The sequence below is a fragment of the Ascaphus truei genome, chromosome 2, assembly GCF_040206685.1.
Source record: "Ascaphus truei isolate aAscTru1 chromosome 2, aAscTru1.hap1, whole genome shotgun sequence".
Classification (NCBI taxonomy): domain Eukaryota; kingdom Metazoa; phylum Chordata; class Amphibia; order Anura; family Ascaphidae; genus Ascaphus; species Ascaphus truei.
In genome coordinates this window covers 427,561,940-427,574,600 of record NC_134484.1, presented here as the reverse complement: position 1 = coordinate 427,574,600, position 12,661 = coordinate 427,561,940, and the positions used below count along the sequence as shown (strand labels likewise).

The window sequence follows — 12,661 nt, the reverse complement described above, 5'->3', positions numbered from 1 at the left end:
GCCAATCAGATTGGTGGGTCTGACATCACCCAACTGCCACTCTGTTCCCCCTCGGCCACACACACACACACACCTCTCTTCCCCCTCGGCCACACATACACTCTGTCCTCTCTCCCCTCCCCCTCCCCCCATCACACTCACCTCCCTCCCCGGCGCTCCACTCACCTCCCTCCCATTGCATAAAAGTTTTATGCCGCTTCTACTTAGGGGTAGGACTGCCTTTTGCCAATACTTTTTTAGTTTCCTTCCTTGGACATTTAATTTTCATCCTACCTGCATTCAGGATAAAATGTCCCCGTCAGGAGCTATTTAGGTCACTCGCAAAGCTACCTTACCTCTCTTTGAGCTGCTCTGTTCACCGCTTCTAGCCAAGGGAATGTAGGATGGGAGGTTGCCACCGCTTGCTGCAGGAAGTGGCAAAACGAGCCGGATCTTCATCTGCTTGAAAAACGCCAGCTTGTGGTGCGAAGCTACATGGCACCGGATTAGACCGAACCGGAACTTCAGGTCTCTGCCTGAAGTACTGCCAGTACATGCATCCAGATGCCTGTTTGCAGCCAATTATATGGTAGTAGTTAAAAGCTGGAATCAACAGACAACCTATTTTAACGTGCACACAATCCCTGACCTATTTGATGGAATTGATATCCACGGTGCTGGCAGTCTCCAAGAAAATCTTTATGGTTAAGATCATGGACCGCTGACTCTTCAAACAATAAGCTGGACTCGCTCCCTTCGCCATGACATTATTTGGAGATGCCTTCGATAATATTTCAAAGGTCTCCTGGAGGAAGTAGTTTATTCTTGCATCAAAAAAAAAAAAACCCGGGGTTTTGTTAGTGTAGTCGGTCTTTTCATAATGCAAGAGTCTTCTTGCCAGGTAGTGGATATCGGACATGAGTTTTCTTCAAATTGGCTAGTGCAGGCTGGAGTCAGGAATAAGCATGGACCAGTAGAGCCTTTCCTAAGAACCCCATTTTCTGAAGGTCAACAGGTCCTGTCTCTGAGTGACCTGAAGGATGAAGAATCTCACTTAGACCTGAAGCATGTCAATGAATTTTTTTTGACGCTGAAGTCTTTCGGAATGGAATTTCTAAGATCCATAGTTAAAATACCCTTTAGCCCGGAGATCTCGAGGATGCATACTTACATATTCATATCAGGCCTTCCCATCAGAATATTCTGTATAATGAAAAAGCATGATCAGTTTTCCATGCTTCCTTTCGGACTATCCACTGCTCCAATTACTTTTACCAAAGTCCTAGCCATTATTGCTCATCTTGGAAAACTGGCAAGATTACATGTGAATTGTTTCGTACACACTACAAAATGGCTTATAAATATAGAAAAAATATTGCTGCCCCTATTGAGGCTGCAGTTCCTGGAAACGCAATTTGATACAGAAGTATGCAAGTTGACCTGGGAAAAAAGTTGGTGCCAAAAGGCAACGTCGATGCTATCCAGCTTCAGCGGGCCAATGTCCATGAGATGTCTGTGAATTGACTGTTTAACCCTATTCATTTAATGTAAGCGTGTATTGTTATACCTCTGTGCCACTTGAAAACAATGGGTAACTCTCAATGTATTGCTTCCTGATAATGTAATGTGGGAAAATGTTGCACACCAAAAAGCAAAATAAATCTGAGATACTAATACCGACCGGTGCTCTCTAACTCGATGAGGGAAGGCCCACTGCAATCCAAGTACAGGATACTCATACTCACATCTGAGGCGAGTCTCCATTCAAATTTGTCTAGTGGCATCCCCAATGAGGCACAGAGGGGTGGAGTAACATTCACTCCCTTTTGGCCTTCAGGGAATATCTGTCTCATTGGTTAGGACATATCCAAGACTCCTCACTTCACACCATATTATTTTTGAAGATCGTTTAAATTTTCATCCCCCTTCCCCACAGTCTCTTAATTACTGCATTTCAAATATTTTTGATCTAGTACTTGAGCACCCAGAACCACTGCTTTTTGAAACCAAGTACAGGATACACAAGAAAGGAATAGTAGAGACTCCACGGATTTTATATAGGCAATAATTTAATTTATTGAAGCCAAATAGCGTTTCGGCTGTCACAGCAGCCTTTGTCACTCCTTAAATGCTGAATACTTTGGCTTCAATAAATTATTGCATTTATAAAATCAGTGGAGCATGTACGCTTCCTTTCTTGTGTATTACATCCTGGTAAAATATTTTATATAAAACAAAAATTATGTATACAAGGCCTACTCCTGCTATGGATGCAGTGCTATGGGCATTTTTGTCATACCACTTCAATTCATCTTTCTGATGAATAGGGACAATAATCTGCTAAATCATTCCCAGTGGATTCATTTATCTCACTTGAAAGTTTTTAAGATGGTGGGAAAGTCTCCCAAATCTCATAGAAAGGGATCTAACGATTGTGACATGGGACACTACCAATGCCAATTCTCTAGGGATGGGCTGATCAGCTGCAAGAATACTTTGTCTAAGGAAGATGTCTTGCAACAGATGTCTCAATGAATTGCTTTGAGATAAAGGCAATATTCAGTGCAATAACTAACTTCTCGCCTACAAATTATCAGACAATGCCACAGCTGTGGCTTACTTGAACAAACAAGGTGGTACAAGGAGTTAAAGTGTAGAGTGTAGTCTAAATAGTTGAGCAGACTTTTTTTTTATTCCAGACATCAAAACTTTGCATATCGCAGGGAAATTAAATCTGCGGATTTCTTTAGTAATCACAGAATCTATCCATTCGAAGGGTCTCTAAAGACTGAGATATACAACCACATGGTCTACAGATAAGGGTTACCTGCAATAAAGCTCATGGCAAATGCAAACACCTTATTTTATTTCTCCTGACGGTGACTTATACAGAAGCAATGCCATGTTGGAAACGTCTCTCATAACTCCATTTTGGCCAAGAAGGCCATGGTTTGCATCCCAATATGGCCCTTTAAAAAAAAAAAAAAAAAAAAAGTGGATACTGTATGTATGTAATGATCATGGAGAATCAAAGGCGCTTGCATCGTGTGGCTCAAACAAGGCTATGTACCAGGAAGCAATAAACCTCCAAATTATAAAAGCATGGGCAGTTTTTTGTTTGTTTTTTAACTGAGAAAAATCTGTTTTTGTTATTAAAAAGCGGATATGACTGGTTTTAGCCATAACTCTTAAGGTTCAGGTTATAGTCCATAGGAGGTTTTGTTCCATACACCATTAGCAAATGAAAAATAGTATCCTCAAAGCAGTAGAGAAACTAAGTCCTCGGATCCATCCTCTAGTATCTGCCTGGGACTTGAACGTTATCCTGGAGGCTTTATTGCCTGCTCCGTTTGAGCCCTTGCATCAGCTCTTTGAGAAGGGTTACCCTAAAAGCTGTAAGGAACACGACCATCACTTAATCTATGAAAATTGAGGCCTTGTCCTATAGGGCATCAGGATAAAATGGTCATGCGTCCAGTGCCACAGTTCCGCCCCAAAGTAGTTTCTAGTTTTCACATGAACCATGACATAATCATGCCTTCATTTGCCCAACCTCCAATGGGCAAAAGGAACTTTTTCAATGTTTTGGATGTAGTGACCGCTTTTTTTGACTTGTCTTTGTCACAGAATTACAGAAAACTAGAACATTGTTTTGTACTTTTGGTAACACATGGTCATGCTGCTTCAATGTCTTCTTTTGCAAGATGAATGAAGCTGTGTATACAACAAACCTATAAGATAAGCCTCTGAAATGTCCAATAGTGGTTAAGGCACATTCCACAACTCATAGCAACTTCTTCGGCCGACCAAGGTATTATCCAGGATCTATACAAAACAGCTACATTGTTCTCAACCTGATTGTTCAGCATTACAATTTGAATGCCAGCCTCAGAAGAGGAAACATACAATTTATGAAATTTGGTGCAAACAATCATTCAAGATACTTCCCATACAAAATAAGTCAACTGCTTTGGGACATACCCATTGTGTGCACTTTCATGGGGGAGAATGGAATATATTTTCTACCATGTATTTTTCCAAGTGCCTCCATGACGTGCACAATTTTCCATCCTGAAGAGATTGTCTTTTTTACTCTGTAATCGTTTTTTGGAAAGCCTATGCAACTTGGCAAGACCTATAACCGTGTCTAAAGGAGGCTTTTTAATGCCTTGGCAAAAAGGTCATGCCCTGCAGTAAGAGGGGCATAAACCCCATCGTGTTAACTGTCATCCAAATGCAATATTCTGGTTTTAAACTGCGTACTTAAGGTAATTATTGCAGGCTGCATTTATATATGTTTATTGTATATTTAAAAATGTATTTGTGAAAAGTAGCCGTTCAAGTATCTCCTTGTAATAAAAAAATAATTTCTTACAGGCAAAGGTACTTGCAAGTGTAGAGTGTGCGAGTGCTTCCCCAATTACTCTGGTAGTGCTTGTGACTGCTCTGAGGATACATCAACCTGTGTGGCAACAAATGGTCAAATATGTAACGGAAGAGGAATCTGTGACTGTGGAAGGTGTAAATGTACAGACCCCAAATTCCAAGGAGCCACTTGTGAGATGTGTCAGACCTGCCCTGGTGTTTGTACAGAGCACAAGTAAGTGATCTGGTATATTTCTAAGACCGGGATGGGTGGGGGGTGGTGTGAGGGATACGGAAACAGTAAGACCGAGCCGGTGGACAGGAGTAGCTGGAACACCAACCAATCTCTCCCCCCCCCCCCCCCCCCCCCCCCCACCCCTGTTAGCAAACAAGATCTGAGACACTGAATCCTTTAATTTAAGTTCCTGAAACACACCTTTTCTCTGCCCAAGTAGCATGGGTATGGACTTATAGAACTTATAACGTAATATTGGGATATGTTTTAATATGCTGTAGTATACTTGGCCAGAAATGACATGGAAGACAATTCCTTGGGATTTGTTATCTCAATGCGTCAAAGGTTACGTGTGAGGTTTCCAGCACCTCGGCAGACAGTGATCCTTGTTGAAGGGACTTTAACCCTTTGCTTCAGCGACTTTAACCCTAGTACTCGCCCAGGGAGATTTTTACCATTGGCACTGCTATTGTTTGTTCCTGCTATCACGAACTGCAGATGTCTGGGAGAACGCCAAGAAAGACGCAGGACAAGTTAATCTATTCAAGCGTTCGCCGTTTATTGCTATTCAGGCAGCAGTTTTATAGACTAAAGAAAGCATTACCCTTTTAGGGGTGTACACTGTTCGGTTAGAGGCGTTACACTGTCCTTTTAGAGGCGTTACAGACTTTTGGCAAAAGCGACCTGGGTTATGGAACTGGTTTAAACAAGAATACATATAACTGATGAAGCAATGGATTTTTTTCTATCAGAAGCCGTATGCTGTTGGGAGATTTGCATGGAGGCTTCTCAGTAGGGAGCAGGAATTATGTACTTCTGTGGTTTGGCAAATGTCACATTTACCTTTTTGAGGATCACTTAATATGACACATACTAATGGTCTCAATACCATTTTTGTTTGTGTTTAGGAATCAATGCCCTGAGAGCCTCGGTTGCAAAGTGTATGATGAATTAAAAAATAGGTGGACAGAAGTTAGATTGTTTAACTTTATTTTCTTTAAAGGGAATGTGTCCAGTGTAGAGCTTTCAAGAAAGGAGAGAAGCAAGCAACCTGTGCCCAGCAGTGTATGTACTTTAATTATACTATGGTGGAGAATCGGGAGAAGTTGCCACAACCAGGCCAAGCTGATCCAATTAGTCACTGCAAAGAAAAGGATGCTGATGACTGTTGGTTTTACTACACGTATTCAGTGAATGCGAAAAGTGAAGTCCTTGTCCATGTTGTAAAGGACCCAGGTAAAAGAGTTCTAATCGGTTACACACCATCTCAGGCTCATGGGCTGCAGTCACTATGGCAGCACACTCGCTTAGATACGCTCAAAGGATCCTGTGGACTTGTCCATGCAGGTTCAAGCATGGCAGATATCAAAGTGCCCCGTCTAGGGACTCTACATTATATGTATTGCGTTATAATAAACGCTATTTGTTCTCCAGTGCTGGTATGGACCTATTTCAGGTTATGGCAGAGTAACTACTGCTACTACTACTGGCTGTAGATATGGAGGCACTTATTAAATATCTTTATGTACAGTAATGTTGATGGGAAGCCTGGTCATGACAATTTTAAATTATTTTCCTATTTTAGCAATATTGGCACACTTGGTTTTTTAAAAAAAAAAATGTATTACTGGTTTCTGATTTGCAAGCAATTAGTTAATGTTGGTTTCCTCAGACTACCTTAGTGGAGCAGGTTTATCTGCTCCCATCACACATTGATACCTACACTGAAACTCTTTAAAGTTTAAATGACGTAATGCGCATTGTGTAGGCACAGCTTATTATAGATGTTTTTCTGCATTACTTGGAATTTGATTGCAGTATCTGTAGAAAACTGTCTGGGTTTATTTGGCCTTGCACCACTGGAAAAATGGAAATATCACAAAACACGACTGTTGTAATAAAATTTGTACATTTGTTAATAGTTTAGCAACCGCTTCCCTACATTTTAGCTCAATACTAAAACATTTTAACTGGTTGCTTGAATTGGAAGCAACTCTTCCTCAGACCAATGTAAACTGAAGAGTGATTGTTTGCATTGTGCCCCACTCCTCCCCCATCAAAGTTTTTTTTTTTTTTTTTGTTTGTTTGTTTTCAGAAAGTGCTTGTTTAACCCCTCCCGCTGACTGATTTTTCCTTAACTTTACTGGTTCTCTAATTTGGACTGTAGCTAGTGTTTTCTTTACTCTTCTCCTAAACACTTACCCATTCAGAAGCCCCTTAGAAAATCCAACTTGTAACTAATTTCCAAAACAAAGCAGGTGTTGTTGAGTTTCTTTAGGGAAGTTGCATTTTTGTTTTCTGGCTGATCTGTGTGCCTCATAAAAAGGTGCAATCCCATAAACAAATATTTTAGCGACTACCATTCTCTTAGACTCACTTATTATGCACTTTCATTACACTCTATGTTCAGTTGATGGCTTTTTAGTTACAGGTGATTCATTTTTTTAACCCTTTTGCAGAGTGTCCTAGTGGCCCCGACATAATTCCAATAGTCGCTGGTGTGGTTGCTGGGATTGTTCTCATTGGTCTTGCTTTGCTCCTGATATGGAAGCTACTTATGATCATTCATGATAGGAGAGAGTTTGCCAAATTTGAGAAGGAGAAGATGAATGCCAAATGGGACACAGTAAGTTTCCTTTCATTTTATGGAAAGTATGTACTTTTTGTTGTGTTAATATTTAATGACATGTTTTTTTCATTGTGACAATCGATACACAATGTTACATTTTGGTTAACATTTCTAAATACATTTCACAGGGAGTCCTTTTTCTGTGATTTAATCATGTTGATGTTTTCCTTGTTAAAATAAATAAATCTGGTTGACTAGATGGTACTATCTTCCAAATATTTCTATGTGGCAAACTTTACACATGGGTTAATAGAATGTATTTTTATGATCTGTTGGGTCCAAGCACAGTTGGTGTAGTACTTTTTGTTCTGATTTTATGAGCTCTACATTGGAACTTGTCTCCTGTGTTACAAAGTCACCAAATGGTACTTGTAAAAATAAATTTACAGTGTAAAACATATTGAATTTGTTTTCGTACACAAAAATTTCTGTTAGCTGATATTCATTTTTCTCTAAATTTCACTGTGTATGGCCAAACTTTTCTAAACAATATATTCTCTACATGTTTATGGCAATCTTTACTTCATACTATTTTGTTTTCTATGAATCGTTTCATTCATTTCTCCAGCAAGAGAATCCAATTTACAAGAGTCCTATAAATAATTTCAAGAATCCAAACTATGGACGTAAAGCTGCTCTCTAAATCTCCGTTTGTATATTCTTTTCAATATTCTGCCTCTTCTAATGCATGTTGTTCGTCACTTTGCTACTTTTCAAACTCACTGTGTGCCTCCTTTCTGATCTGTCAGCTTGTCCATTGCTTGATGTTTTAACGAGTGAGATATTTTGGTTTACTGTGTGCTTAGAATAGGAAAAGTGATGGTGTTTCCTATATTAGCAACAGACATCAGCATGCCACACTAAAATGAATACAAGTGATTATGTAGCAAATGAAAGTATATCAAAAATGGTTTTGGTGATTATTCATGAAGGTGTGATTGTACAGATCGGGCACTATTGCATTGAAGGACCCATTGAAGGCAATGGCAGTTTCTCTGGATACTGCCTGATTGGCAGTATTACAGCCTAATAAATACACCCTGTGACAGACAAACCTTTTCTTTCACTTAATCTGAAAGTGACTTTGCTTCATTGTGAACAATGGATAACTTGTTTCACATTTCTTTTATCTGCTGTGCATTAAATCGTGTGTGTGTGTGTGTGTGTGTGTGTGTGTGTGTGTGTGTGTGTGTGTGTGTGTGTGTGTGTGTGTGTGTGTGTGTGTGTGTGTGTGTGTGTGTGTGTGTGTGTGTGTGTGTGTGTGTTCAATAGCAAATTCCTCTTGATTCACCTTAGACTTCCTGCTCATCAACAATTTAGTCCAGCTAATTGTAATGGAAGTTAAGTACAACTCATTTCAAACTCAATGTAGACGAGTGTTTAAATGGGTAGAGCGAAACTGGCCTTTGACCCTTTTTAAATCTTGCAATTATAGACGTGTAGCTAAAGTTTTGGACTGGATTTTGAACAAAAGTAGCTAGTGGTTACCTGGACTTTTCAGATCAGCAGACTTGCAGTTTATAGTCATGCTGCCGCTTAATCATTTCTCCCCCCCCTCCCCCCCCCCTCTTCCTTCCCTCCTTACTACCTTTGCTTCTATTAGCTACTCGGTTATCTGTCAGTTTATTTATGCAGCAACAATTTCAAATTGCTCAAATGAACTATTTGGAAATGTCTTGGTTACATTATATAACTGTAGTACTAATATAATACCCTCTCGATCTTGATACAATTTCTTGGCATGTCATTGTTTACAAACTCACAAGCACAGGTTCGTAGATAATGAGTAGTTTATTGCCTGTACAGCATTGAGTATGATCATGCGCATTCAAAAGTCAATGAGACTCTGCTACGGGAAGGCCCAAGCAGGTCTTGTATACACATTTGTTTGTTTTTTTTGTCTACCAGAAGTTGCTAAGCAGAATATAAATGGCTACTCCCTATTCTAAAGCCTATCATCTGAGAGGTCACTAAACCAATTAGAAATTGGATTAAGAAAGCTCAGTAGAAATAACAAAATAAAATACAAAAGATACATTTTATCCAATTATTTTGTATAATTGAAGACTTGATACTTCTGGGTGTTGAGCCAAACACCTAGCTTTATGGGTCTACTGATAACGAAACTAGCAACAAGCTCATTCTTCCACACAGATAATGAGTTCTGGAACACAGCATGAAGAAATGCACGAGACACACAACAAAACAAACAAAATGGATTCCGAACACTGCTACCAATTTCCTCTCCATAGACACATTCTTCCTCCCCCTCCCCCCCCCCCCCCCCCCCCCCACTCAATTTCAATATCTCAATTCCAACATTATTTCAACACGTGACTTCTAGGCTGTGACATTATAAAATGCTTTATTTGAAGCGATCCTAAATGCTATATAGATTCCCAAACTGGGTGGGTGCAACACCTTTGCAGAGATGCGCTAGGTGTGGGTCAGAGGAGGGTTAAGGACCGATCAGGGTGGGACAAATGACATGGAGATCAGAAGACAGGCAAGAGGTGGAAATGGGCGTGGAAGCGTTGCAGGAGACGAGGCGGGTGGAGGAAAACGAGCAGAAAGAAAATTGTGTGTATAGAAAGGTGTGGAAGCAAAATACTTTTAAATACGTCATTTGTATCATTTGACATGGTAGAGAAGTTTCCTTTAATGGGATTTTATGTTGATCTTCTAGCTGCAAAATAAGGCAACATTTTGCACAAATTTGAATCTGATGCCTTGATGCAGCTGTGAGCAGATGTCGCATTCGCCTGGTTGCAAATCTACAGCTAAAAAGTGCACTATGCAATATGTAACAAAGAATATTTTTGCTCTCTATAGGATTTCTCGCTTTTATCAGGTGCAAAATATTGCTTTATTGGCAATAAACTTGCTTTAAGGGGGCGGGCGGGTTGCATTTGCTATATATAATTATTTTATACACACACACACACACCTACCTGTGAAGTTTATATGATTGTAAGCTTTGTGGAGCAGGGACTGCTTTTCCTAAATGTTACTTTTGTCAGAAGCACTTCTTCCCATGATCCGGTATTTGTATTTGTCATTTATGATTGTCACATGTATTACTGCTGTGAAGCGCTATGTACATTAATGGTGCTATATAAATAGACATACATACATTACATATCATTACTCTGTACCAATAACTGCAAGATTAATAGAAGATAACTTGTATACAATTTTGTTAAGCCACTAATTTGATTATAATATCAATGCTTTGTGAATTGGAAGTTTTTATGTTGGTTCTAACAATATTGCCAAGTGTGATGTGTTCCCCTCACCTCCTTATTTGATGTATGTAATAACAGTTGAAATGATGTATTTCTTGAGAATCTTTTTGCTTCCTTTAACCATTTCCTGAAGAACCTTCTTTTAATAATGTAATGGTGTTCTAAGTGTTCACGCAATGTCTTGCACCAGCAATGGTTTTATATCCCAAAAACAAAAGGTTCATGTAATAATTTTTTTGCAGCGTAGTTAAAATATTAATACTTTTGTTTCTTATCTTTACATTAAATCTTTGCAAATACTAAAATGAGCATTTATTTTCTTTCTGTAGGGCGAAAACCCCATCTACAAGAGTGCAGTGACAACCGTGGTTAATCCTAAATATGAGGGAAAATGAACAAGACTGTGTAAATTTCAAAACACTGTATGCAAAGCAGCATTATAATTTTTTTTGTAGTCGCAGGAAGGTAGCGTAAGGGCAATACTGTAGTGATTTTACTAACGCATTATGTTGAAAGTGTTTTTTTTTTTTTGTTTGTTTGTTTTTTTGTTTTTTACATGCAAGTTTTGAAAATGTACCGTTTATTTGCAAGAAAGTGGAATTGGTGCCATGGGACTGTCAGAACATTTTAGACTGCATAGCTTTTCAGTTACTTAGTCACACTGTGCCTTTTTGACCTTCCTCTGCTTAGGCAGATTTTGTTATTTTTTGGAGGGAGAAGATTTTATCACCGAGGGCTTTGCCAATCTGAGTATTAAGTTTATGTAGCTGCTTTACAGGGCAAATCAGGGCTGGAATTTACAGACAAGCCACAGCCAATGTAATGCATACCTCAGACTTCTCAATAGCACGTTAAGCAGGTTTGGTATGTGGAGTAGTGTAGGAAGTAGTGTAGAATACTTAATAAAGAAATAGGTGTGTGAGAGTGAGTAGCAAAGTATATTAAAATGTGTATAATGGTCCGGTAGCATGCCTCCTTTTTATATAGTAAATTCCAGCTCTGACTGACTGGCTCCCTGACTCTAGTACCTTGCCAAAAAAAAATAATCGTGCATTATTTCTATAAAAGCCTTAAATCATGTCATGTCCTAATTAATTTTTTGTTTTGAGATATGGTGCCTTTCTAATCATTTTATGTCTGCCATCAGGCCGTTCATTTACATTTGCAATCTTAGCTGTAACTTTATAGCTGCCTTACAGTTGAGATTTCTATTGTGACGTGCAGAAAATGTACAACCTAACATCTGGCTTGTCAGAGTACTTATTTTTAATTTGTGCCATACGGTAGGGGAGCATAATACTTTTCTCTCATTTTTTTTTTTTTTTCCTTCCCCTCTTACCTTGGCTCCGGCGTCTGGGTGTCATGTTGCCATGGCAACGTGACGTCACATCAAATGCTGCCGCGTTGCCATGACGACACGTGTCCAGAAGCCGTCAGCCAAGGTAAGTGCAGTTTACAGAGGCTTCCGCCGCTTCCCTGGCAATACTCATTATATTTAATAACAAAGCGCCATTTAAGTGCCTTCGGGAAGCACGCAAGGCCTCTGTAAACGCTGCGCCCCCCGCATAAAATCTCGCACACCCCAGTTTGCTCTCCCCTGCCATACAGAATCATTGTATATTGGCCTTGGACAATTTGCATTACCTCTGTTTAAATTTTGTCACAATCTTATTTTCAAGTGCCTTTTATTTTAGCAGGTGTTCACTTTTTACAATACTGTTAACTGAAGTTATTTATTAAATAAAACTACCCAAAAGTCTATTTTTTATCTGTGGTTATTTCGTTTCAAAATACTGAATCGTGTAAAAATGTTTTGTTTTTCAAATATTCTCTTTATTTAAATGTCAGTATTGATGATCACTTAATATAGTTACAAGCTGATATCTCATTTATTCAATATATTGTTCAAGATGGTGTAATAAAAATATTGTATATGGATTATTGAATAAAATATCACCATTTAAGGATCTTAAGTGATAATCATTTATGAAGTTTGTGGACTGGGTTTGCTGATTGAGATGAATATATATTTTATTTACATCTTTTTATCTAGAGTTAAATGGCACGCTACTGTGTCTCAAAACGGCAAATGGAATGATTGCCCTTAGAATTGAGAGTTGACATCCACTGGTTTAAAGAATATTTTACTAATCACTTTTTTCGATTTAGACAAAAGTTTAAAAAGTTAATTTCATTAGCATGATATCC

At 38.9% G+C, this 12,661-nt stretch overlaps 1 protein-coding gene across 7 annotated transcripts in view; it reads left to right on the top strand.

Moving 5' to 3' along the window:
* Window positions 1-12,212, top strand: part of ITGB1 (integrin subunit beta 1) — a 53,849-nt gene extending 41,637 nt beyond the window's left edge. For 6 of the 7 annotated variants that reach the window (XM_075587733.1, XM_075587732.1, XM_075587734.1 and 3 more), the window contains 5 exons: window positions 4,357-4,579; window positions 5,583-5,815; window positions 7,039-7,205; window positions 7,777-7,857; window positions 10,783-12,212. In XM_075587733.1, coding sequence (XP_075443848.1) covers window positions 4,357-4,579; window positions 5,583-5,815; window positions 7,039-7,205; window positions 7,777-7,851 — 698 coding nt within the window. In that variant the 3' untranslated portion in view covers window positions 7,852-7,857; window positions 10,783-12,212. The remainder of the gene's footprint in view (window positions 1-4,356; window positions 4,580-5,582; window positions 5,816-7,038; window positions 7,206-7,776; window positions 7,858-10,782) is intronic. The other variant, XM_075587730.1, reaches the window with a different exon arrangement.
* The last annotated feature ends 449 nt before the right edge of the window (window positions 12,213-12,661 follow it).